Source organism: Pseudonaja textilis, chromosome 7 (genome assembly GCF_049901715.1).
Source record: "Pseudonaja textilis isolate UNSWEBS1 chromosome 7, rPseTex1.2, whole genome shotgun sequence".
NCBI classification, from domain to species: Eukaryota; Metazoa; Chordata; class Lepidosauria; order Squamata; family Elapidae; genus Pseudonaja; species Pseudonaja textilis.
In genome coordinates, this window is record NC_141996.1 from 23,942,817 (window position 1) to 23,969,475 (window position 26,659).

At 32.7% G+C, this 26,659-nt stretch overlaps 1 protein-coding gene across 1 annotated transcript in view; it reads left to right on the forward strand.

Moving 5' to 3' along the window:
- NBEA (neurobeachin) overlaps window positions 1-26,659 on the forward strand; it is a 166,210-nt gene that overhangs the window by 30,383 nt on the left and 109,168 nt on the right. Inside the window, exons 7-16 of the mRNA XM_087937881.1 lie at window positions 1,200-1,319; window positions 2,427-2,573; window positions 3,785-3,982; window positions 4,416-4,549; window positions 20,617-20,725; window positions 21,855-22,007; window positions 22,781-22,949; window positions 23,356-23,435; window positions 25,679-25,741; window positions 25,876-25,973. Of these exons, the coding sequence (XP_087794007.1) occupies window positions 1,200-1,319; window positions 2,427-2,573; window positions 3,785-3,982; window positions 4,416-4,549; window positions 20,617-20,725; window positions 21,855-22,007; window positions 22,781-22,949; window positions 23,356-23,435; window positions 25,679-25,741; window positions 25,876-25,973 (1,271 nt within the window). The remainder of the gene's footprint in view (window positions 1-1,199; window positions 1,320-2,426; window positions 2,574-3,784; window positions 3,983-4,415; window positions 4,550-20,616; window positions 20,726-21,854; window positions 22,008-22,780; window positions 22,950-23,355; window positions 23,436-25,678; window positions 25,742-25,875; window positions 25,974-26,659) is intronic.

Below are 26,659 nucleotides of genomic sequence, written 5' to 3' on the forward strand. Positions count from 1 at the left end.
TTGTAGACATCTGCAACAAACAAAAAACAAATCATAAATGTATGCCTGCCATTCACACCAGAGGTGGTATTCAGCAGGCTCTGACCAGTTCTGAAGAACCAGTAGTGGAAATTTTGAGTAGTTCGGAGAACCGGCAAATACCACCTCTGAGTCGAGATTTTACAGTATCCTTACCCTGCCATGCCCACCAAGCCCTGCCCATCGCACCGGTAGGAAAAAAATTTGAATCCCACCACTGATTCACACTCTAGTTGGTCTCACTATATTTATTCAGAAATTTTAATTACTTCGTGAAAAATGTTACTCATTTGTATATTTCAGATTAGAAGAAAATGAAAATAGTTTTGAAATTTTGTTTCTATGTTTTTGTTTGCATTTTTGAATTTTTATTGAGATTTTAAAGTTTCAATATTTTATACTGATTCATTGTCCTCAAGTCATTCAGTTGTTAGTAATCATGTAGATAGATTTTCACCATGATGATCTGTCCAAAAGCTGATTTTTCAGGTCTTCCAACAGTGCATCTTATCACCATTGTGACTGAATTCATCCCCCTGCTTCTGGTCATCAGTTCTTCGTTTTTCCTCAACTTTTTCTAGTATTAAGTCTTTGCATAATGGATCTTTGCATAATGTGTCTGAAATAAGATATGACTCTGGTTATTTATGCCTCAAGTGATTTATGCTTTTATTTGTTGTTTTGGCTGCCCATGGTGCTTTCATGAGTCTTCAACCAAAGTTGAAAAGAGTCAATATTCTTCCTATCCTATTTCTTCAATCTAACTTTCAGTTCCATAAAGTGTCACAGGGAATACCTGTGCTTACAGGATTCTCATCTTTGCAGATATAGAAACTTTGCAGTATCTAAATTTTTCAAGACCTTCCTGCTCTGGTACTGCGTTGTAGTCTGCAATGTATTTCTTGACTGCCTATTTCTTTACTGCTAATGATTGATCCTAAAATCCACTCTTCAATATCTTCATTGCCAATTCTAAGGATGGATATTCTACCTGTTGCCATTAATTAAATACATTAAATAATTAATATTATCTCTTAATATTTAATTTTAGTCCTATTTTTTCACTGTGTTCCTTAATTTTTATTATTAAAGATTGCAAATTTTTTATATTTTCAGTTATCAGTGTAATTGTTAAAAGTGTTTAAACTGTGATGCTTCATATATTTTGCCTTTCTTTTTAGTGGTACATGATCAGCATTGTGCACATCTACAATCGCTGGAGAAATAGTGAAATTCGTTGTTACGTTAATGGACAGCTAGTATCCTATGGGGACATGGCTTGGCATGTGAATACAAATGATGTATGTGTTCAAAAGATTTTTATGTTTATAAATATATACAGAAAATGTATTTATTTATTTTCTGCTTATTTAAACTTTTGATTTATAAGGCCATCCCAATTCAAAGCTGACTCTGGGAGGCATTACAAAAATGTATCTAGAAAGCCTAACAAATAAAATTAAAAAAAACAAAATAAAAAGGACTTTGCATATCAGAGAAAAGATAGACTATGGCCCAAACAAACCAATATCTATCAAATAGATACACCAGCAACCTATCCAAGAGCCAAGTTTTTAAATATTCATAAATATATATCCTTTCTAGAAACTGCAGACAAAGAAATACAAGAGATTGATTGTCCCAGGAACTTTTTTTAAAAAAAAAATAATACAGCTGGGAACAGATTGGTTAGTGGTCTATCTCTTTTCTATGTTAAATTACACATATTTATTGGAGCCCTGTGATATTTTATTATTTTCTAAACTATCTTAGAGGATTCCTATTTTTTAAAAGCAACAGCACTTGGAAAGGAATATCTTCTTGGGTACCATTTTCCCAGTCCATGCTATTGTTTAAAAACATAGTTTCATTTTGCTCACAAATTGCTCCTATATAACTTGGAGAAAAGGGCTTTGACTGCTTAAAGAAAATAAATCACTGGAAAGACTGAGTCATAAATCTCACAAATAATATCTATAAATATATGTATTGACAGTAGTGAATCAGATTCAAAGTGAAATGTACATCTTTCTGCTAGTTCCCTGACGTGTTTATTCACAGACTTCTTGGTTTTTAATAATGTCACACAATAAGAGGTTGTAGCTTTATAGCAGTTTCAGACTGGATGATGTGCAAGTAGTATATTGCAAAAACTTTCATCTTCTAATATGCCAACAGATTGATCATTTTAATTATGTTAACAAAGAATTTTCTAATATTTTGCCTTCATCTGTGTCACTTTCTTTTTGAATATAGGATGTGGATGGTTGTATTTCTCCTTAATGTTACATATTCATATTGTCATTACCCACAAATTTTAATGAATGTGGATTTAATGTGATGTGCATCTTTTTCTATGCTTTTCTATGTATTTTATTATCTAATTCACTTGTTCTTCTTTTATACAGAGCTATGACAAATGTTTTTTGGGATCATCTGAAACTGCTGATGCAAATAGGGTTTTCTGTGGTCAACTTGGAGCAGTGTATGTATTCACTGAAGCTCTTAATCCAGCACAGATTTTTGCTGTACATCAGTTAGGACCTGGATACAAGGTAATATTTTATTATAATTCTAGTTTAGGAAAAAAACTTGCTGCATTAAATTATAATGAACTCTCTTGATGGTGTTGTTTTGACTCTTTTTATTTAGACTTTAAATTATAATTCTCACTTTATAGAATATGCTTTTAAATATACTGTGTGCATGTGTGTGTCTATTTATATAAATCCATTATACTAAAGCAATTCTAACAAATAGCCATCATAAAGGAAATGAATTGAATATTGATTTTTTAAAAGGTTGCATTGTATTAGACTCTATGATATATTCATTTCCCCCCAAAAATTGTAAATACTTTTAAAAGAAATATTGTTGTAAGATTCACTCTTACATATTGAAATAAGCTCTTATCTACTAACTCTAATATAATCTGTTATGCAATTCTCATGGCAGTATTTACAAATGCTTTATTTGATGTGGCATTGGTTGGAATGCCTTCTCGTTGCCAACAATTAACTTATTTGCATCTGTGAGAGTAACTCTATGTTCTTCTTGGCCTTTCTCTGCTTACAAAAATGCATCAAATTCATATAATAGTTTTCAATTTCTTGGAGATTCTTGTAATATATACTATTAAAATAGTGGGAACTTATAGTATACTAGATTTTCAGTTACATAATTTGTGTTAATATCAGAAATTTAAGTACCTATCGTATTTTTCACTCCATAAGACACACCTCCTTCCCCCAAATTGGGTGGAAATGTTTTTGCATAGGTGCTGGTCCTTTGGTAAATAGCAGGTGGGCCATGGCAGCGGGGTCCTTTTGCAGTGCTGAACCCTGCCTCTTCTGTCTTTGTCTTTGCCTATTTCTTCTGTCTCTTTTCCGCAGTGCAGGAGTCAATAGGATTGCAGGCTCCTCCTGACATTTTTTTTTCTTGTTTTCCTCCTCTAAACCTAGGTGCTTCTTATGGTCAGGTGCATCTTAGGGAGCAAAAAAATATGGCATATTCCTTCATAGTGCATATTATAAATCAGCTAGCTTTTTTGAAACTGTTATCTCAATAAATAAAATATATTTTTAAATTTTTGTTATTCTTTAGTAAGAATGTTTTAGGTCTTTGCAAAGGGCAAAGAGTATGCTTGATTTTATTAATATGCAATGAAGTGGCCATATCTTGATTATTTATTATGGCATTATTGTTTGTCCTTCCATGTTATATAAGAAGTGACTGGCTGCTTTAACATTCTTCTTTTCTTCTGCAGAGTACTTTCAAATTTAAATCTGAAAGTGATATTCACCTTGCTGAACACCATAAGCAAGTTCTGTATGATGGGAAACTTGCAAGTAGTATTGCTTTCACCTACAATGCTAAGGCTACAGATGCTCAACTATGCCTTGAATCTTCACCAAAGGAAAACCCTTCAATTTTTGTACATTCTCCCCATGCGCTTATGCTTCAGGTTTGTATAACAATAGATTTATTATTTACAATTTTTCATTGTTCTATGAATGCCACATAAATCTGTATTTGAAAGCTACTAAAATTTAAATGTATCTTGAACAATAATTTTTACAAATTGTTGATGTATGCAGCCCATACTGTTAAGATTATTATCTTTAGTCTGTAATTTATTTATTATAAACAGTGAATTCATGTTCTTGGTTTTAGTAATGGTAATTTCCTGTATTACTGATGAAATGGCAGCCTTAATTATTTATTACAACTGAAATCAGTTTCGGTTTCTGTTAACTGTTAGAATAGAAACAATCCAGTCTTAATTAACTTGAAGAAATGAATCTAAAGAAGATAAACTTCAGGTGGATTATATTCCCACTGAGTAGCACATATTTGACCTTGAATGAGCCCAATGCTTCTTCTTTTTTTAAATGCAGGATGTGAAAGCGATTGTGACACATTCTATCCACAGTGCAATTCATTCAATAGGAGGAATCCAAGTTCTTTTTCCTCTTTTTGCTCAATTAGACAATAGGCAACTTCATGACAGTCAAGTGGAAACAACTGTCTGGTAGGTATTTGTCAGGAAAACTTATTGTTGGAAATTCTCATAATTTTGTATAATATGTGATAAATATATTGAGTGGTTTTCCCCCCCCTCGCATACCATGTTTTGTCATTTTTTTCATGATATATTAAAGAAAATATAAATGGTAGTATAAATGGTATATGATGGATATTTTAATAAAAATAACTCAAATTCACTTGTTTCAAAAATCACTTGTTTCATATTTGGATTACAAAATTTTTGCTCATAACCACATTTCACAATAGTTTGACGAACCATGGTTTATTCACCCACACATTTTCTGGGTTATAATAAAATTAAGCTGTGATGTATGATCATTATAATATAATGCTGACTACACACTAAGTCTAAATCTAAATCATATTAGACTTTACATAATGTGAGAACCCATTCTGTATCTTTCAGTAAAGTTGGTTTCTTTCAGTGCTATCAAAACTGAAAAATGAAGTGTTTCTCATGGAATTAAAAGTAAAGGAATTAATATTAGACATTTCCAAACCTATTTCCTATAAATGTCAGTGTTTGTTAAAAATAGACTCTGCATCAGGTGACAATATTGGCTAACCTATTAAGGGCTCAAAATCTTAGCAAGATTGAACTTCATTAGTCCTTAAGTCAGGGGTGTCAAACTGGCAGTCCATGGGCTTGATGCTTCACGCACAGGCTACACCCACCCTGGCTCTGCAAAGGCAAAAAATGTCGTGATACATCATACGATGCATTTGAGTTTGGCACCCTTGCTTAAGTAGTAGACCATTCATAAAATAGTAGACCGCTTAGGCTATACTATAAATTAAAGAATGAAATGGCAACTCACTTCCATATCATTGCCAGATAAATTGTGAAGTCACTTGAAATTAAGCTCGAGTTAGATTTTACTTTTTTGCTGCTACTGTAAATGGTTACAAAGTGAAATGTGAATAGTTCATAGAAATTTAACTACATTATTTAATATTTATGAATAAATGCCCATTTTTTAAAGCGCTTACATTGGTCATTTTTATTTTGATTTTTTTCTTAGTAAACTAAATTAACTGCTATTATGTGAATTGCTTGAGTAAACATGATATGCTGAAGCAATGTTTGTGAAGTTTGCTCTTCATAGCTTTAAATGACAATTAACTTAAAAATTCAAAAGCCAGCAAATGAAAACTAGTATTAGTAGAATGAAATCATTGTAATTAATAGCATCTAATTATATTACTTTAACTAAATAAATATTTTACATTGGAATGAGACACTCTAAGTTTAGTAAATAACTCTGACTGCTATTGAAATTTACTTTTTAGTTGTCCTCATTAGATGTACAATAAGATGTTAGGAATACATATTTCAAAATGTTTGGGAAGAATATCACACTGGTTATGAAATAAAGAGTGCTATTAATTAAAGCACCCCATCTTTTTTCAGACTTCTATGCAGAGATCCATAAAAAGTGGTCTGCTTTAATGAAAGATTTTATATAAAGTCCAAAACATATTTTCACAATTATTTTTCAAGTATGCATTTCTTAGGAAAAGTGAACATACATAGTTAGTTGGGCTCTTATAAAATAGAAAATTTCTAGAGTAGATCAAGTTATCACCTGAGCATTCATTCTACATTTGTACCTAAAGTTCTACCCTTGAAAATACCTCTTAATAACAAATGTTGAAGGATGTGCCTGTTTATTTATTTAAAGGATTTAGACAGCTGCCCATCTTGAACTATACTCTGGGAAGCTCAAAATCCCAAAATAAAACCATTACCTATCTACAGTAAAAATAAAAAACAAAAAGACCTGGCATTACAGTTAAATTTTCCTTACAAACAAGAAGTCTCCCCATATCAGTCTCATCCTCATGAATGAAAATTCAGGTCTTAAATGCTTATGGATTGTCTTATGGACAATCTATATACCTCAGGAATGAACCCAGGCATGATGTAATCAGAGGCAACAATGTACTCAATCTAAATGTTTCAGCAAGTTTGTGACAGAGATATTTCTTTACAATCTGGTTGCCAGGCAGTATACTTCCATATCCATTTTGGCTTTGATTGTAAGAAAAGATAGTCGTTACAGTGGAATATTGAACTGTCAGGAATTTTTATTTGCTTTTTAAATGTGGGAATGTTGACCAGTCACAATTCTTTTACAGGGAATGAGCATTGCTGCTATAGTTGGGCTCTTGCTTTGTGATATATGTACATTACTTGTTATTTGGGCAGATATGTGCTAGAGAGATTGTAAAGTGCATCACACACATGGTGCATCACACATACACTCACTCACTCATACACACATGGAAGAAGATTTGTGGGGAAATTGATTTCAAGAGGGAGAAAAGAATGTCCCAGAAACACAATAGCTTTGAAAAGTCTCTGGTTTGGGTTGCTTTACTTTGTATTTCAAATTAGCCTTTTTGATCACTCAGACAGAGTGGACAGGAGCGGTTATTTGGTATAGATATATTGACCTTTTGTTTCTCTGGTTGGAGACTTTACAGCTTTAAAGGTGATTCCATGTAGAAGTTGCTGAAGTTTTGAATTTCAATCTTGTCTTTCTTACATTATTATTTCTTAAATTATTAATAATAATTTTTAGTATTCTTATATATTGTATTTATATACTATTCTTCTTATTTTTCCTGTTAACTATTTTGTTATTGATATAGTATGTAGATGACAGGCTAACAATTTGTAAACAGATTTAGTAGTTGAGTAGTTTAAAATTCTTTTGGCCTGCTTTGTAAGGGATGGGAATTAATATCGTCATATTATATTAATCAACATCCAACTAGGAAGGATGTTAGTCTTTCTTTAAGACACTTTCTTTTTTTAAGACACTTTTTCTTGTGTTTTTTCTTTTCTTTTTTAATACTTCGATGTTTTGAATTTAACTTTCCTTGAATAAACTAAATATTATTTATAAAAATAATTATTTCTCAAGAATGGATTACTATGATACTATGTACAGTATATGAATATTCATTTGAATGGATGATGGAAACTTCAGATAGCATACATTGTCAGGTTATAGATTGGATTTGAATATTTGAATACTCCTTTTCATTTATGAACATGTTCATATTTTAAAGAGCTTAGAACTATTTCACTGAAATTAACTGGATATCTCAAGTAATCTGTGTAATAGGAAATTTATTGTTGCAGAAGTCTGAAATAGTTTGTCAGATCAGATTTTGTCTAATGTTTTCTAGTACTCCCTGTAATTTGAAGATGTCAGTGAAATATATTTATGTTTGGCTGGAAAGCACTGGGATCGAAAATATATATTGAAGCAAATAAGATTTTTCCAAGTTGCTTTCTAATGCCAAAAACAAAACAAAGCAAAGCAAAAACATTTTATGTTTGAATCATAATTTGAATTTTTAATTTTACAAGATAAAATCAAATATTTCCTATATCCATCTGTTTATCGATCTCTCTATCCTTTTACCCACCCATCCATTTACACATTCTGTATCAATAGAGTGAGCATTATATCAAAGTACATGGGAAGAGTTTTAATGGAATCATGACTGAATTAAGGTTGTTGGACTAAATGAAGTTCTGTTTCTATGGCTGAAGCATTTGAGAATTTAAGAGATATGTCATTGCTACATTATCAATATCCAGCTCTATTTCCCGTGCCATTGCTATGAAGGAAAGTGTTGCATTTCTTGCACAATTATCTGGATTATAAAATACTAGGTATTGTCTAAGATTCTAAAAGCAATTTCTGACATGATAAAGGTGCTTTGAGTTATGTTTGGGAGACTGGCGTTTATTCATTTTCACATGGTTCATAATAATAGGATTGATTCAACATTATTACTGAAGGTACTGCTAGCCTTGGCAGAAGAAAGTAGATATATTTTTCAGCTTAAGTTAGTTCAGCAACTGTAAGCATTCTTGGGTAGGTATATCTCAGCTTTCATGAACCATGCTCTGGTAACCTCCTGATTGGATTACTATAATGCATTATATATAAGGCTGCCCTTGAAGATGCCTCTATTTGTTCAGTTCAGAACTTGTCTGCTATAATTCCCAGTAATCTAACTGAATGAACCACAGTACCTCATCTCTTAAAGAAATACATTGATTCCTTTGTTTAAATTTATGACCCTAATTTTAGCTCCTGCTTCTTATCTTTTAGTGCCTTAAATGGCTTGAATTGAAATACACAAAAATACTTCTTTCTTTGTAACTTTATTTATCCATTTAATCAATTTATATAGCCACCCACCTGGTAATCATGACTCTGGATAGTGAACACAAGAACAAAAACCAAAGCAACATAGACAAAGCAAACAACAGTAAGACAATACAACTCAAATGTTATAATCCAATCATATCAGAAAATACTGTAGCTTCATCCAATTTACAGGTCCCATTCCCAGAGGAATATCCAGGTCCTGAATAATTTATAAAATAGTTTTTTGGGGGCAGAGATTTATGTTACACAGGATGACATCTAAGGCACACTTCTCTGGTTATGCCAGAAAGTACTGCTTAATAAATGGGACCAGGAGCACCCCTGAACTTCTGGATTAGTGGGCTGGACAAAACTGCAACCAACCCTGTCCTTGGAGGATTATAAAGCCCTTGAAATGCTTTCTTTGTGGTAATCAACACCTTGAATTGGACCTGGAGACCTACTGGGAACCAATATAGCTCATAGAGCACTGGTGTAACATGTACACCATGTGTGATGGATCCAATGAGATGTACCCATAACAGCCCATGCTATTGCATTTGTGGACTAGTCACAGCTTCTGAGTATTTTTCGAAGTAAGCTTCATGTGGAACATATTGCATTAATCCATATAGGATATTATCAATGCCTGGATAACAGTGAGCAAGATCTCTTGATCCAAAAAAGGCTCAGTTGGTAAACAAGACAGATTTGTGCAAGTCCTCCTGACAATGTCTGTCACCTATTTGTTGAACGGTAGCTTCAAAGTCAGAAAGACCTCCAAATTAGGTTAGCTTTGTCTAGTGCTCAATCAAGAACTAAATATGGAAAATCTCTGAATCCAGAGGACTTTGAAACCCCAAACTACTAAATCTTCAAAACCCTATGGCCTCCAGAAAAGAATCCCAACAGCATCACTTGGATGGCCTAAGGAAAAATATACAATTGGGATCACAGCATATTGGTGATGCTGGACCCATTTTGCCTAATGACCTTGTGGATTCCACTTTGAATAGGAGTGTGGAGACAACAGAACTATGAGGGACATCACAAAATACTTCCCCTAGTCCCAATCCCCTGAGCCAGTCCAAAAGCATACCACGATTGATGCTATTAGAAAGGCGCAACTGATCAAGAATGATACACCATTCCCAATGTTTCCCTTGCCAGAGGTCATCCACAACTTCAATGAATGTTGCTTCAGCCCTATACTCTAAAATCAGACTGTAAACAGCTTCTTTAGCAGTGCAACCTCTTCTCAGACATGTCCCCTAAGATGAAAGGATGAAGATGTGACCTAGTTGTCCAGCCTAGTTAAGTCACTCTTTGTCAATTTCATCAGCACTGTAGGCATCTTTTCTGTCATTTCATCACTTGAAGCTTTTCTGTAAATCAAGAGCAGCCATGAACTCCATGAACAAAGAGAAGCAATCAAATCCAAGTCTGAATTGCTGACTCATTTCAGATGGTAACCAAGAGTGTAGTCAACTTGTGTACCTGAACCTTCAGGAACTAACCCAACCGCCCTGTAAAAACCCATCTGGTGTCATCAGTCCTCTCGGGTATAACAATAGAATCGGCCTTATCTTCTTGTAGCAGAAAGCAGATCTAGAGCATTTCAAGGCAATCAGAGTAATTAGTCTATGGAAATGGAATGATGGTAGGTGCCTCAAAATCAAATCATATCACTGCTTCCCTAACACAAAAACAAAATCCAATGATTTGGTAAGGAAATTTTTACTGTTGGGATAATTTTTTTCACTCTGGTTTGTTCCTTTCTCAGAGCAAAATGGTCAGATACTATAATTCAGAGTTCAAAAATTTATTTAACTGAGAAGGCAAGATTATTGAGTGTTCAGCGCAGCCAGGGCCCTATAATTTGATATAAACAACCAGTTTATAAACAACCAGTTTTGATATAAACAACCAGTTTGTGCCTAATTCTTAAAATCTTGAGGTTGTATTTTCTTAATGTGATTTCTCGTTGTTCTAATTGGTACACTATCTCTGTTGCCAGGAGCGTAACAGTTTCCCCCAATTATTTATTTGCCTATATGACTTTCTCACTTGTGTTTAATGACAAAGTACTAACTTTCCTTCTAAAATGGTCTTAGTTTAGCTTTTTAATAATTGTTTCCCACACTAGGCAACAATCCCAAATGATTGCTGGAGTCCAATATTACAAATAAGTTCTCCTATCTAGTAATCTGCAGACAACACCTCTAGAGGCTTTAAGAGTATTTTAGATGAGAACAGCCAATCCTGGGGCTTCACCTATGTCAATCCTGGAAGAACGATTAGACTAGGAAACCAGTGCCATGTAAGACAGCAATTCTTTTATTGTAAACCTATAGGGATAGAATCCTGCAAGCATGAAAACACTTTCTCCTTCCCTCTCTTTATCTTTATTGAATTAGGGAGGAATTTTCCCAAGTTTATTCATGTTGCATTCTTGCCCTGAAGGCAGTCCCTTTTTATATGACTGTTGCCTTGGGAGCAGCTCTTACTCTTTTCCCTTAAAGCAATTCTATGATTCTATATGCTGATGCTTCATCCAAAACCTGAATGGGAACTTTTCAAAGAGGGTAAAACTTTCCTCTGTGCCAGCTAGATCTTGGTGATACAGTATATATCAGGTCAGTCAGGGATGCGAGGAGCTTTATTAGAAGCTGTCTAAAGTATTTAAAATACATGTTTTCAGAAGCATTACCAGAGAACATTGTTTCACATTAGTTCTTGAACTAGATTCTTTTATTCATGGTTATCATTATTTAGAGCAGGGGTCCTCAAACTTGGCAACTTTAAGACTTGTGGACTTCAACTCTGGCTAAGGAATTCTGGGAGTTGAAGTCCACAAGTCTTAAAGTTGTCAAGTTTGGAGACTTCTGATTTAGAGTGTATTTTATAATGTGGTGTATTGAACATTTTTTCTACTGAAATATTCAATTTATTGAACAGATATAATGAATTTCAGAAACACATCAAGCCATATTATTAAATGGAATAAAATAAGATTAATTGTGTGCTTTTTAAAATTATTCCACTTTGAATAATTCCAGTTGGAGGTAAGCAGTGGCAACCTCTTACTTTTCTAATAATATGATAAGGAAGACATTTGTTCATGTTTAATTATTTATTATTTCTGTTCCCAAATTTTTATTTTTCAAGTAAGAAGTTTTGTCAGAAAAGATTAAGCAACAGCCATTTAAATAACATTAGAAACAACCAAAGAGAATTTTAAAAGCCATATAAATAGCAATAGCACTTAGACTTATATACCACTTTGCAGTCCTTTCCAGCCCTCTCAAAGCAATTTACAGAGTCAGCCTATTGCCCCCAACAATCTGGGTCCTCATTTTACTGACTGTGGAAGGATGGAAGGCTGAGTCAACTTTGAGCCTGGTGAGATTTGAACTGCAAATTGCAGGAACTGGCAGTTAGCAGAAGTAGCCTGCAGTACTGCATTCTAACCACTGTGTCACCATGGCTCTTTAATAATTACCTTTTTTATGTACAAACAACTTTATGAAGGTTTTTTTCAGTTAATTTTTAGATTATATCTCCATATTCCATAATAATGGGTAGGCAAGTAAGTGACATCCAGATTATTTGGGATATATTCTTATAATCTCTGACTTTGAACTTGCTACTTGGCTCTGAGACAAGTAAATCCAAAGAAGATGAAAGTTCTGGGTTCCCTCTTCGTAGGAAACTGGTAGTGAATCAAGAAAACAGCAATGAAATCTGGATTTACCACCTCATTTCTTGATTAAATCTGTTGATAAATATGCCTCTCAGACTTGTGTATCTTCCTATCTACTGTGCATACTACTAAAACTCTATTATTTTATTTGGTTGAAACAGTGAATCATAGGGCAAATGTTTTTGAACTAAGGTACTTCAAATGGGCTAATTTATATAATTATTCCAAAATATATGATTACAAATCCTAAGGGGATAAAATTTGTGAAAGTTGTGCCTGCTTCAGGCTGCTGCTAAAGTAAGGCTGCTGCTGCAGTCACATCAATTTTAAATGCTCAATGGCAGTTTCCCAACCACTCTCATAATCCCTTGTTCCTTTCCCAACCCAGCAGCAGCCACTTATTTTCCTAGTAGGAAGGGAAGGGGAAGGAGATGGGGAATGGCAGGAGGAAGGGAGAAATAGGAAGGAAGGAGGGAAAGAAGGAAAGGAGGGAGGGAGGGAGAAATAAGAAGGAAAGGAGGAACATGAAGAAAGAATTCCCATGTGCCTTCCCTGTCATATGTTGCATCCTCATGCACCCTTTCTGATGCACATCTCCTCACATGCTGTCCCTGACCTTCGCAATACCTCTTGCAAACTGTCAAGGATTCCCAGACCTCCTTCGTGATCTACGTGACACTTCTCTCTCACACCCACACCCACACCTATGATACCTAAACATATTTCTCAACTACACTGCCTCTGTGTTCCCTTCTTGACTCATATTGTACTTCTCAGGCATTCCAATGGATCCTCTCTGACCCACATTTGCCACTGTTACTTCCTCCCCAACCTTTGCTACATCTGTTGCATACCCTTTGCCCTCCCCTACACATCAGCTGCCACTCACCTGTCTGCCTTGGAATTAGAATTTTTTTGTTGACTTTCTCACTGCCAGTTTCCCATAAGCAAAATAAAAGGGGAAGCCGATAAGAATTGAAGGGAGAGATGGAGGGAAAAGAATAATGTTTATTTATTTTATTTATTTATTTGATTTGATTTGTCAATAGCTTACAAGATACAGGCATAAAAATAAACATAGTTTTGAATACATGGGATGGATACTTATAAGAAAAATAAAAATAAACAATAGGACAGAGATGGTAGGCACGATTGGTGCGCTTATGCACGCCCCCTATAGGCCTCTTAGGAAGGAGGTGAGGTCAATAGTAGACAATCTAAGGTTGAAGTTTTTGGGGTTTGGGGAAGTAACCACAGAGTCAGGTAGAGTATTCCAAACATTGATCATTCTGTTGCTGAAGTAGTATTTTCTGCAATTAAGTTTGGTGCAGTTAACCTTGAGTTTGTATCTATTGTATGCTCTTGTATTGTTATGATTGAAGCTGAAGTATTCATTTGGACATTGCAATGTATGATTTTATATACTATATTTAGATTGGACAGAAGGCAGCATAGTTCTAGGTTTTCTAGGTCTAGAGCTTCAAGACTGGTGGCATAAGGTAGTCTGCAATGAGTAGAGGAGCGGAGAACTCTTCTTGTGAAATATTTCTGGACTATCTCAATTGTGTTAATGACAGGGAGGGGGAGAAGGAAAGTTGGTTTCCAATACTCTCTGACAGTTTCCCAGAAGGAAACTGAATGGGAAAGCCAGCAGAAAGTCAATCCTAGTACTATTGCTTTTTCTTCCCATCCATGGTAATTCTTTTTATTGTTTTGTTGTTGTTGTTGTTGCAGTTGTTGTTTAAGTAAGGAACAATGACCGAACAGGGCAAAGGTTGTCTACTCTGGTATAATTTTTAATCATTCCTATTGTATATCAGAAGTATCTATCTTTTCAAATGTATTCAATTTTTGCCCATAGCGGTATTATTATTATTTATTTATAAAATTTATATGCCGCCATCCCATTGTGACTCTGTGTTAAGAAATAGGTTGAATGGCATTGATAAATAGTATCTGGCAGAGTTCAAACAGATTGTGACAACTGAAATGGCCATTTGCCCTTTTTGTGAATGCCTAGGAGGACTCTGCTGACCTGTGTTGAACGAATGCTGAATTGACTGCAAATGATTGGGTAGGTTCTTAGTGCTCTATAAATAAGACCCAGTCACTTATTTGAGTTTCCACTTATAACACTTCATCTTAGTTAACAAAGTAATGTTTAATAATATAAATGAAATATGTTACCTAGAAGTGGATGAAATTCTACAGATCTATCTCAGAGTAGTCAGTGCTGACTGTACATAATTTTAAGACTGTCATAAGTTCTTGATGGGACTTAAAATATCAGAAAAACAATTTTATTTAGTATAACAAAGCATGGTGAGCACGGAATGTATTTTTATATGTTAATTCTAAAGTGTCTTGAAAACTTTGATAAAAACTTTCATTTTTATCCTCATTTCCTTATGACTAGCATTATTAACAATGCTATTATAAATGTACAGATCATTTAACCAAGGAATGGTGTTTTATCATAAAACTTGTTTTATTTAGAATGGAAATGACAAACATTCTAGTCTTTACCTCCATTGTTGCTGAGTTTAATTTCAGTATTTAGGTCTAATGATACTTAAGTAGATACAGGCATGTTTTCCTGCCAATTCTCTGCTTCTGTAGCTAGACAGAATGAAAATTGGTGGCAGAAAAGAACGGTGACCTAAGCTTATTTTTAGCTTTTGATAATGCTGAATATGCTTAAGAGTTTCCAATTTTAGATGGAAATTACAATCTTCTGTTTAGCAGTCTTTGCTCCTCGTGATCTTCTCTGCTTCTCAAGAATAAAGTTGGTTAATAGAGAGGACAGAGAAGATCCATGTTTTTCTGAGATTCTAAAACTTGGGAAATTCAGTCATAGGTGGGCAATTGGGTTGATCCATTTCTGTTACAGATAAACTTCAGAAGTATTGGCCATTGCATTGTGTATCTTATGGACACATACTGTTGCATACTAGGGTGAGACATGGTATAGTGGAGATCTAGGAATGGCCTGAAGTATCCTTTATATTTGCCTTTATATCTAGGGGAGTTGGAAATAGGCAACAGTGGAGAGATTTTTATGGCAATGCACAGACTTTTGCAAGTTTAATGTGAATCCTGTACCAGTCCAATGCAGTTTAGTTCCTGGTAAGTTGTTTATAAAGTTACTCCCCCTCTGTTCAATTATGACTTTTTATAAAGATATTCATGGAGTACATCTTGGAATAAATTTGATGTTCAATGCAAACTAACCTTTTCCCCTGACCACAATGTCAAATATTAAGCTGTACTAAGAATTCTTAAAATTGAATAGTTGGGTATAAATATTTGTAAATAAATAATAGTTATTTATGTATGTATTTTTGTAAGATTGGCACTTTGACATATGGGTCTTAGATTTCAGGGTAGATATTGACAAAGTAGAGCTTTCACATATGGATTTTAAATAAAAAAACCCCATATATTAATGACATACTATGACATATTGTTCATGTGAAGATCCAGATCAAATCTCTAACCTCTCCTGGGGGCATTTGGATTTCTCAATAAAAATTCTAGAGTATGTCAGGCAGTATGACAGTCAACACTGAGCTAGAAAAAATAATTAGTCCAATATAAGGATATTTATTCTGATACTAAGCTGTGGTATATGAACATATAAATTGGATAAAAACTACAAAGATATTAGGAATCACTATATTAGTATATTTAATTTTTGTAAATTGCTGTTCACAAAAAAATGTAATTAAGAAATGTAATTCTGAATTTAGTAAAAAATATAAAATGTAACTGATACATACATACATACATACATACATACATACATGTATATAATTTAGTGCTGTAGATAATAGCTACAAAATATGGGATCAGTGATTGAAGTTTTGTTTACTGTTTCTAAGAAAGTTAATTCAGAATTGCATTTGATCATAGCTTTTCATATGTTCAGAAACAAGGACTTCTAGATCTCTTCAAGTGCCTATGATTCATTTAGTCTTTATCCATTTGTGATTTTTTTCACTTGAAAGATAAGTGGAAAAGTCTGTTGGGATTAAACATTTAAGGTGTATCCTCTGATGTTGAAAGCTAACTTTTTAGCAGCAACATAGAAAGCTAACCTTGGCTTCATTTGCAACATGCAATAATTAGGAAGTCTACTGCTGTGCAATGATAGTCATCCTGCCAGTGGGTGTGGATGAACAATCTAATGTTTGTTTAGTTTAAAAATCCTATCTTATATAATGAAGATAGGAATTCAATGCCAATGATAGATTATATTTTCAGATTTGGGGAGTGGGGTTAGGAAAAAAAGAAGAAGATTCATCTCATAATGTTAAACAAATCATACATGGAATTTCTGGTTTACTAAAGCATACTTGCTGGCACAAATAACCAAACAGTATGCACACCAAACATGAGAACATGTTATTTAAGTCAAAATAGCAAAGGAACATAGCTGCTGGTTTTAAGCTACAACTAAAATGGCCAATTGTGACAAAGTTGTGTTGGTAAATTTCAGACCATGTTATCTTATATGAACATCCTGTGGTACTTTAATTTGGTAGAATGGAGGTGTGAATTATTTTAGAAGTGATTTCACCAAGGTTCCTAATTATGTTTTTTCCATAAAAGGCATTGTGATTTTATTGTTCTATAATTCCTTTTTATGTAACAGTCATTTGGGTATCTACAGTGTTTGTTTTTCTGTACAGAGAAAAGGTGTTTTCATAAATTATTGTTGTAAAGTAAGTACTCTGTCCTGACTATTACTATTTAAAAAGGATTTGAAGATGAATGGATTCTATTTCATTAAGTGTTTTTTAAAAATGTTTTAGACCTCTAGCTATTTGTTTTATTATGATGGGTTTCAGAAGATAATTAGATGTGTACAGAACTGTATTTTGACTTTATTGTTGACAGAGGAAAGAGTTGAAGAAAATGCAGAAAGGAATATCAAAAATGTTTAATCTTTCTTCAGTCATTTTTATTATCCATAAAATGTAATTATGACCTTTAAAAAGAGTCTGAGAAAGACTCTTAACACTATGACAGATCCATCAATCACTATCGTTATGTTATATTTCTAGGCTACTTAGTCGTGTAATATAAAGGTAAATTGATTAATCAGATTGATAAATTCTTATTATTGAATTATTGAATCATACTAAAATAGTTATATTTAGAATATATGATTTAATTTTATGAAAATTAAATTAGCTTTCTTCATTAGGTCTCAGTTCTTTATGCTTTTGTATGCTTCATAAAAGTATAAAACTGAAAGTATATTTAGGTACACTCGTGTGGGAGAAATGTAGTAAATAAATACATTACTTTTTCTATGGTTCCTGTGATTTGAAAAGATTTATTTAAAAAATTAATAGGGACATCAGATGTTGTTTATTTTTAGACTTGATTAGACAAACTAGTTTAATTATCCTGTTTTATATAGCCCAAAGACTTTGCTAGAGATGGTTGAGAACAGTATGTGATCTAGACCTTTACTGTGCTGTGATGACACTGAATGTGTGCTATTTACTTAATTAATTTTTAAATAAACAACCAAAAAATAAAATAAAATAAAACAGCAAGGGTGGATCTCAAAAAATATAAGCAGTGATATTTTGTATCCAGCAGCATTAGCTACAAAACTGATCTTGCTAATAAAGCAGGTGTTGGCAGGAATACATTTAACTGTTTAGTGGCAAAATCACCTTTTTACTTGTGCAATGAATCTCTAAATCATCTAATTATAGAACTTTATTTGAAAACAACCCAATCCAGAATAAGACAGTGTTGCCAAGAAAATAATATTAACATATTCTGGAAAACAGAATTAGTCATAAGTCATTTATTCTGTTATTATTAAAAGTCATTTACCTTTTTAAAACGATGGGGGAAGATCTGGAAATCGGCACTGTATTCCCCCCCTTTTTTTGGGGGGGGGTTATCTAGTTAAGTCACTGGATCAACAAAATAATTTACTTTTGGCATAGTTCCTCATATTATAATGTATAAAATTTAGAATTACAATGAGTCATATATTTGTTCAATACATTACTGTTTGTTTATGAGCTTTTTGAGAATTCAATTTGGCTATGAAAATTGAATTATTTCTGTCAATATATTTAGAGCATGTAAATTATATGTAAATCTCATTTATTATCATTAACATGCTATGCGTAGCCTCGGCTTGTTATTTTCAATTGAAAATACAGACAGATGGAATTAGAGTGCACAGAGTTCTTTTTTAGGTAATCAAAGACAGCTCACTTGAAAATTTGAATCATATAATAGAGAATGATTTAAATTTACACTTTCTTCAAAATGTTCCAAGAAAATCTTTACTTTATTTAGCTTATTGTATCTAATCTTTGGCCAACAACATATAAGATGACTTATAAAAAATCTTAAAGCTATAAAAATAAATTATTAAAATCACTTTAATTACAGGTAGGGTTAATTATAGATAATCTTTAACCTACCCACCCTCAAAACAAAATTGAATAGATTTTTTAAAATGTCTTTGGATAAACAAGGCTAAATGCCAGTGGTGTGATTCAACCGATGTAACAACTGGTTCGGTGAGCACACACACACGCGTGTTCCACATTTTAAAAAGCCAATTTTCATCTCTATTACTTACCTTTTACTGCAGTCCCTGTGAATAAAATAGCTGACGTGCGGCAAACTGTTCTGCCACGTGAATCAGCTATGCTCTAAAACAATGAAATAAAACATAGAAAAGAGCAGGGGTGGATGGGCGGGCCAAATTCTCATCAGAACTATCAGTTCACCTGAAACAATCCGAAACAGTAGAATCCCACCCCTGGTAAATGCTTATTTATTACTTTAACAACAATATCATACAGTTAAGCAGGCCCACTAGAAATTAATGGATTTCTGAGTAATCATGTATGGGATTGCTTTTCTGATCATATTCAAGGCCATTTGTATGGTGAGATAGACATCAAGGTGGCAGCTGGTTAAGCAATGCTGTCTTGTGGCTCTAAAACACGGGTGTCAAACTCATAGCATCACATCGCCATCATATAACGTTTCACTGGGGGCTGGGATGGGTGTGACCTGCAGGTGACACATCTGGCCTGTGGATTGTCAGTTGGACACCTCTGCCCTAAAAGGTTGATCAACAAGTTTCATGGTAAGCTGGGTTTTCCTCATCAGAATAGATGAAAAAGACAGGGGCCTAATTTAGAAGGGCCATTTTATTAATATATTTACTAAATAAAGCACTTTATTTTTTGTGTGTAAATATATACTTACTTTTTTCAATGTAGGTATGCTTTACAGTTACATTGTTTTCATATTCTGTTTCTTTTATCTTTTTATTCCAGCTAATATTAAATTGTTTTCAGATAACTATTTACCCCTTATAGCTGAAAATTTCACTCCATATTACATTTTTAAAACAAGCTATGAAATCAGGGGCTTTTAATATTTAAGTTAGTTTTGTATGGAATTTGCATGCATCTCCTTCACTTTCCACTAGAGTTTGTTGAGTTCCAGATTTTTATGTAATTTATAAATCTAAATCACAACTATAAATCACATAAAAATATAGCTCACAAAACAACACCCATTTTCATCTGTGCTTTCCAAGTTGGAATTAATATAGAATTGATGGCAAAGTTATGGCCAAGTATTTTTAGCCTAATCTGACATTGGAAAAGCAACACAAACCATACGTTGAGTGAACTCATGTGAAATCTTAGAAAACTTGGATGGTGATTCTGTATGGAAGATCTACATTCAATCTTTCTTCCATATCCAACTTGTAAGAATTGCACTTGGTTTGTTATTGTATATTTGATGGAATGACATATTGTACATTGATTCTTATGTTGAATCTTCACTATACAAAGAATTAATCCAAGAATTACTGCTGTAAAACAACATAATTTTGCATTATGTATGTACATTCTTATATATCAATAACACTGCTTATAATCTTGAAATGATTTGGGAGTTAAATTTATAAACTTTGCTTTGCTATCCTAAAATATGACATACTTATCAATTCTTACTTTTAATTATCTATAAGGTTAATTAATAAGCTTAAATCTTTATATACAAAGTACATTTTTATTCTCATTTAAATATTATGAAGTTTTAAAAAGCCATAATATCAAATGTACAATAGTTTATATCTAATTGGTATCTGTATTTTATGTGCAGTGCTACACTTTTGGCTTTCTTGGTGGAGCTCCTTAAGAGTTCAGTAGCCATGCAAGAACAAATGCTGGGTGGAAAAGGATTCCTTGTGATTGGTTATCTTCTTGAAAAAGTAAGTGAAAAAGTAATATTGTAAACATATCTGAATATTTTGATATAATTTATTTGACTTATTTATTTATTTGAACATTATGCTAGCTTGCAATAATATCTCCCCTCCCTGGAACATAAATTCTTTCAAGAGTTTTGGCTTCACTCTGATTTCATGTGACAGTGAATGTACATGTATATTGAAATATCTGATTCTGTAGTTTCTAACCTTGTGTCTTAGCCACTTTTACATAACCATTTTTTTCCAGCAAAAGTGTCCCTTCTTGTTTTGCTTAATAACTGGTTTGCTTTAAAAATTCCATAAAAACAATAAAAAAAATCAGGTCCAATCACTTGGGTGCCTTGACTTATTACTGCCATGACTTATGACTAAAATTCTGGTTCCAAGCCTGGTTGTAAATCAAGGACTTTCTGTAAATTAGCTTTAACATTAGGCCATAGCTATAAGTATTCTTTCCAATCTTAGAGAAATTGTGGAAAGGAGAATTGGGAATCTCCGTCTTTGTCTCTATTCATCTCGGGATAACTTCCCCAGAATTGATCAAACTAGGAATAAATGTTGTGTCTGGGCAGAGAAACCACAGAAAAACAGATCAAGTTTAAGAGTGTGCCTGATCTGATCAGGAGCTGCAGAGAAAGAAAATCCACAAAGGTTTCCTTCGTGCATCCCTATGGAAGGCCTCATTCTAAGACTTGCCTATCACATGACTATTATTGACAAGTTGAAAGAATTGTTCTGAATATTTCCCCTAATTTGATTGCTTATTGTACCCTAAGTGTTGTACCCTGTGATTCTTGACTCTTGATGAATGTATCTTTTATTTTATGTACACTGAGAATATTTATACCAAGACAAATTCCTTGTGTGTCCAATCACACTTGGCCAATAAAGACTTCTCTTCTCTTCTCTTCTCTTCTCTTCTCTTCTCTTCTCTTCTCTTCTCTTCTCTTCTCTTCTCTTCTCTTCTAATTTCTTCAATAGTTAAAAATATATTTCAATTTATACACATCCAGCAGTTGATTTATCAGCTGTACACCAACTGTTTCATAAAAACAATCGTTTCTCAGTTTTCTTGTCTTGAACATAATATTCATATTGGAATATCTACTGATAACATCAATTTTTCCAGTCATCCAGAGTTCATATAACGAGAGCTGTACTGGAACAGTTTCTGTCTTTTGCAAAATACCTTGATGGGCTCTCTCATGGAGCACCTCTATTAAAGCAATTATGCGACCATATCCTTTTTAATCCTGCTATTTGGATTCATACTCCTGCAAAGGTCAGTGAACCATACATTTTACTGCAGTATTAGTAGTAGCAAAAATAAATTTGTATTTTTAAATTAATAAAAACTAATATATTTTAATGCTTTATTTGCATCTTGTAATTTTTTCTTGTTTTATAATTAACTGTGTTTATTAATACAGTAATTATAGTAGAAGTAGTAGTAGAAGGATTTATGTTTAATAAATGAATTATTAATAAAAGTGAGGGATTGTGGAAGTTTATTATTATATATGCTGGCAAAAATGAAATTGCTTGGAAGCAACAATCAGAAAGTAAACTTGAAAATGTAAAAACTAGATTATTTTTTCTACCTCACCTAACTCAAGTGTTTAGATTAGTTGGAGCATCTTAGCTTTTGGTCCCTTCTATTACTGGAAGTTGGTCTTATTTTTCTTTTACATGGAATCTCTATGGCTAATATAAAGTTGGCTTCAGTCCGACTTCATGTGACACTGAATATACATGTTTATTGAAACACCTGGTAACAAAGTTTTCTGGATAAAATGTTCTTCAAATACATTGTTCTATTCATACTGTACAGTATACTTTGTTTTCAGTTCTTGTATAGCACTTTTCCATCATTTATCACTTTTTAAAATTTTCATTTTATTGTAATCTAGTTTATTATTTCATACTGGCCTACCATGTTTATGTCATGAATATTAACAACCTTTAATTGTTTTGTTTACGTTGATTATTTGTTTATCATCAAATCTATAATTAAAATGTGGCTAAATTAATACATGTTTTCATGATGTTCTTTAGGTTCAGTTATCACTATATACTTACTTGTCTGCTGAATTCATTGGTACTGCTACTATCTACAATACGATACGTAGAGTAGGAACAGTATTACAACTAATGCACACACTAAAATATTACTACTGGGTGGTTAATCCTGCAGACAGCAGTGGAATTACTCCAAAAGGTTTGGGTAAGTATAAGAAAAAAATGTATTGTTTGCATATGAATGCTTATAAAATGCATGCATTCAAAATAAATGTGTCATTGCTGTATAACAAGTCTATTTCAAGCTGATGTCCTATTTTAAATTAATTGTGGGGCACTTTAAATAAATAAAGTTTCTACCTGATAGTAAATTCTGTTGAATTCAATTGGATTTTCTTCTAATAAACCAAGATCTTGTTCTGTTACACACGTTTTTTTCTATCATTACAATTTAATTTAGAGTCCTCTGCAATTGATAAATATGAAATGAAACAAGTGCTTTAAAATAATAAATGAACCACTGCAATATTTAACTACTATAAAGTTTGTTTGTTTGTTTGTTTGTGTGCTGCCTAAGATGAAATCATGCAACTCTTTTTCATTTATTTCAGAAGGTCCTCGTCCATCCCAGAAGGAAATCATATCTCTGCGCGCATTCATGCTTCTATTTTTGAAGCAGCTTATTTTGAAGGTAATTTAAGATTTAAAGATTAATGGGTATTGCCAGTTCTGAAATAAGGAAATCAGATCTGGGTTGTTTTTTGTGCTCTCTATAAATCATAGGTATCAATTTGTTCTTTGATCCCTGTTCAGGAATCTAAAACTCAACAAATTGGTGTGAACTGCATGCTTTCTACAATGCATGCTCAAATGAGAGCTTGTTTTTCTCATTTAGGTATTCTTGACCTGCCATAGCAGCTGGCACATGGGAGCATTTGCTGCTGTTTTTTTCTGAGAATATGAATCTTAACTCGATATTATTCATTATTCCATTTAGAATTTTCTGTATCTTCTTGGCCTCTTGTTCCATTCGTATTTTCTTATGCAAACTATTTGAAATCATTCTTCAAAAAGTGAAGTGATATATTCATTCTTGCAAGAGGATGTATTTACAAATCCAGTTCCCACTAAAAAGAGACATGCTGAATGTATGTTTTGTTTTGGTGAAATGTCTGATCAACTGAAATTCACAGAAAGTGATTTGAAGCAGTCATGCAGTGAAATGGCCCTGCTTTTTTGTATAGCTTTATATTGTGCAATTTTTAAGTTTAATTTCCTTTTTTTAAACAAATTTTATTCAGTTTTTCACATTAAGAACAAAAATCTCTTTTTAGTGGACAGCATATTTCCAGATCATCACCTTTACATACAAATATGACAGCAATTATACATTCATATATGCATAGTTAATTCTATTATTACCTTTTCCATTCCAAATTTTCAGTAAGGAGAGAAACACATTAATTCTAGCCTCTTTCATTAATCTCAATCGAAACATTTTTTTGTTTCATTTCAATTATTTAAAATATAATCCTTTAATATTTATTTTAAAAATAAACAATACATGTTTGCCTAATTATAATAATGATAATAATAAAAAAGATAAAACCAATGTCTCTCCTTGCTTTTAATAAAACCAATGTCTCTCCTTGCTTTTAATAGTCTATATTAACTTATTAATTTTGTTGGTTCTTTAGTCTGTCATATTTCCTTTCCATTACACATTCTTTTTATAAATTCTAGATTAATACAAATTTTAACACTAAAGAAAAAAAAAAAACAAGTATAGGTTTCCCCCTTTTACTGCTTTGAGTGTGACATTATTCCCTTATCTTGATTCCCAATAAACCATTATTTTTAAGAAGTTACAATAATAATCATTACATCTTTTCATTTGGATTCTGCAGCATATTTCCCCCTCTTAATTTTTAATAAAAGTTATCAGTATCTATATTATCCTATTTTCTAAATATTTTTAGTTGTAGAAATATTCTTATTACCCCTTGTCACCCTGCAGAATCCCCTTTTTAATTCATCAACCATTATGTGTGAAAACGTTTTACTATTTCCATATTTCTTTATTTCATGCACCTGTTTCTTACTTCCTCCCCCTCTTTTCCCCATAACTTTTCTCATTACAGTTTATATTCCCCAATTGACTGAGAAAGGTGGCTGAGAAAGTTGCAAATCATAATCACGTGACTGCAAGATAATGCAACTGTTGTAAATGCAAGATGGTAGCCAAGTGCCTGAATTATAATCAATGACTAAGGTGGTGTTGATTTTAAGAATGTTAAGAAAAATATAATTAAAGTGAATAAATGACTTGAATAATAATATCAGACCCTCACAATCCTCACAAGGCATGCCTAGTATAATTTTTATTAAAAACCTAGAAGCTTCATTTTGCTATTAAATAGGAGTTGTATATCTTAGGGTCTGATATTATTATTCAAGTCGTTTATTCACTTTAATTATATTTTTGTTAACATTCTTAAAATCAACACCACCTTAGTCAGTGATTATAATTCAGGCACTTGGCTACCATCTTGCGTTTACAACAGTTGCATTATCTTGCAGTCACGTGATTATGATTTGCAACTTTCTCAGCCACCTTTCTCAGTCAATTGGGGAAGCCAGATTCACATATTGACAGTGTAATCCAATTAACCATAGTAAAAACTGACATAAAATTGGGCCTGGTCATGTAATGACTTGCTTAATGACCTTATTGCTTGGTGACAAAGTTCAGTCCCAGTTGTGGTAAGTCAAAGACTACCCGCATTTAGAAGTGGCTCAGACATATGCATCCCAGATTCACTGGTAAAAAACTTCATTTTAATGTTTATAATATGACAGTTTAAGTTATTAAAATGTAAACATTGAAAATTTTTAAATGTAAAATTTAATGGTTTATTAAATCAATTTCTGTAGGATCGGGGAGTAAAAGAAGATGAACTACAAAGTATATTGAATTATTTACTAACTATGCATGAGGTAAGCTAGTAATATATGATATTGATACTCTGGGATCTTTCAAGTTGAGGATCTGAATATAAATCCTTACGCATAATGAAATATTAAAAATTCATAAAATAAATATTTCTCTAACATTATAATGTGTTACGTAGGATGAAAATATTCATGATGTGCTTCAGTTGCTTGTGGCTTTAATGTCTGAACATCCAGCATCTATGATACCTGCCTTTGATCAAAGAAACGGAATACGGTAAGATTAAGTAGAAACAATAATTCTATAACTCTCATTTTTCTGGTAGGTGAATAAATTGTACAATGACAGTATGCTTATGAACAAGGGAGGGGATGTTGGCATTTAATGTTGCTATAATACATTGAAAATACAATTCAAAATTGAAAGAGAGGTTGGTATTTAAACAAAAACAATGCCTCGTTTTCTATTACTTTATTTTGTTTATGACATAAGTTGCAAAGTCAAACTTTTTCAAAACATTGCATGATCAGAACATTTAACATACTTGCCTATGTATTTTAAATTTTTTTAAAAATCATAACATAACAAAAACAACAGAGTATTAAATTTACTCCCAATTACTCTGGATTTTCTTTTTGTAATGAATTGAATATGATATACATCACAAACTTGCTACACAAAATAGTATTTAGATAGATGTTAAACTAACTAGATCTTATTGAATGAAGTCTACTACTATGTCATCTGGTTCATATAAAAAGGGAAATAGTTGCATCCATTATTAGTTGGATAATAATTTAGCCTCCAATTATTTCACTTGATAATTCCATGTAAATATTAAATGTCTTGGGATTATCAGACAGAGATGCAGATATTCTGCAAATTTAAAGCATAAGTACTCAAAAGCAACACTTTGAATATGAGCAGAACAAGCAGAATAACTTGATTTTGTTTTACTGTTT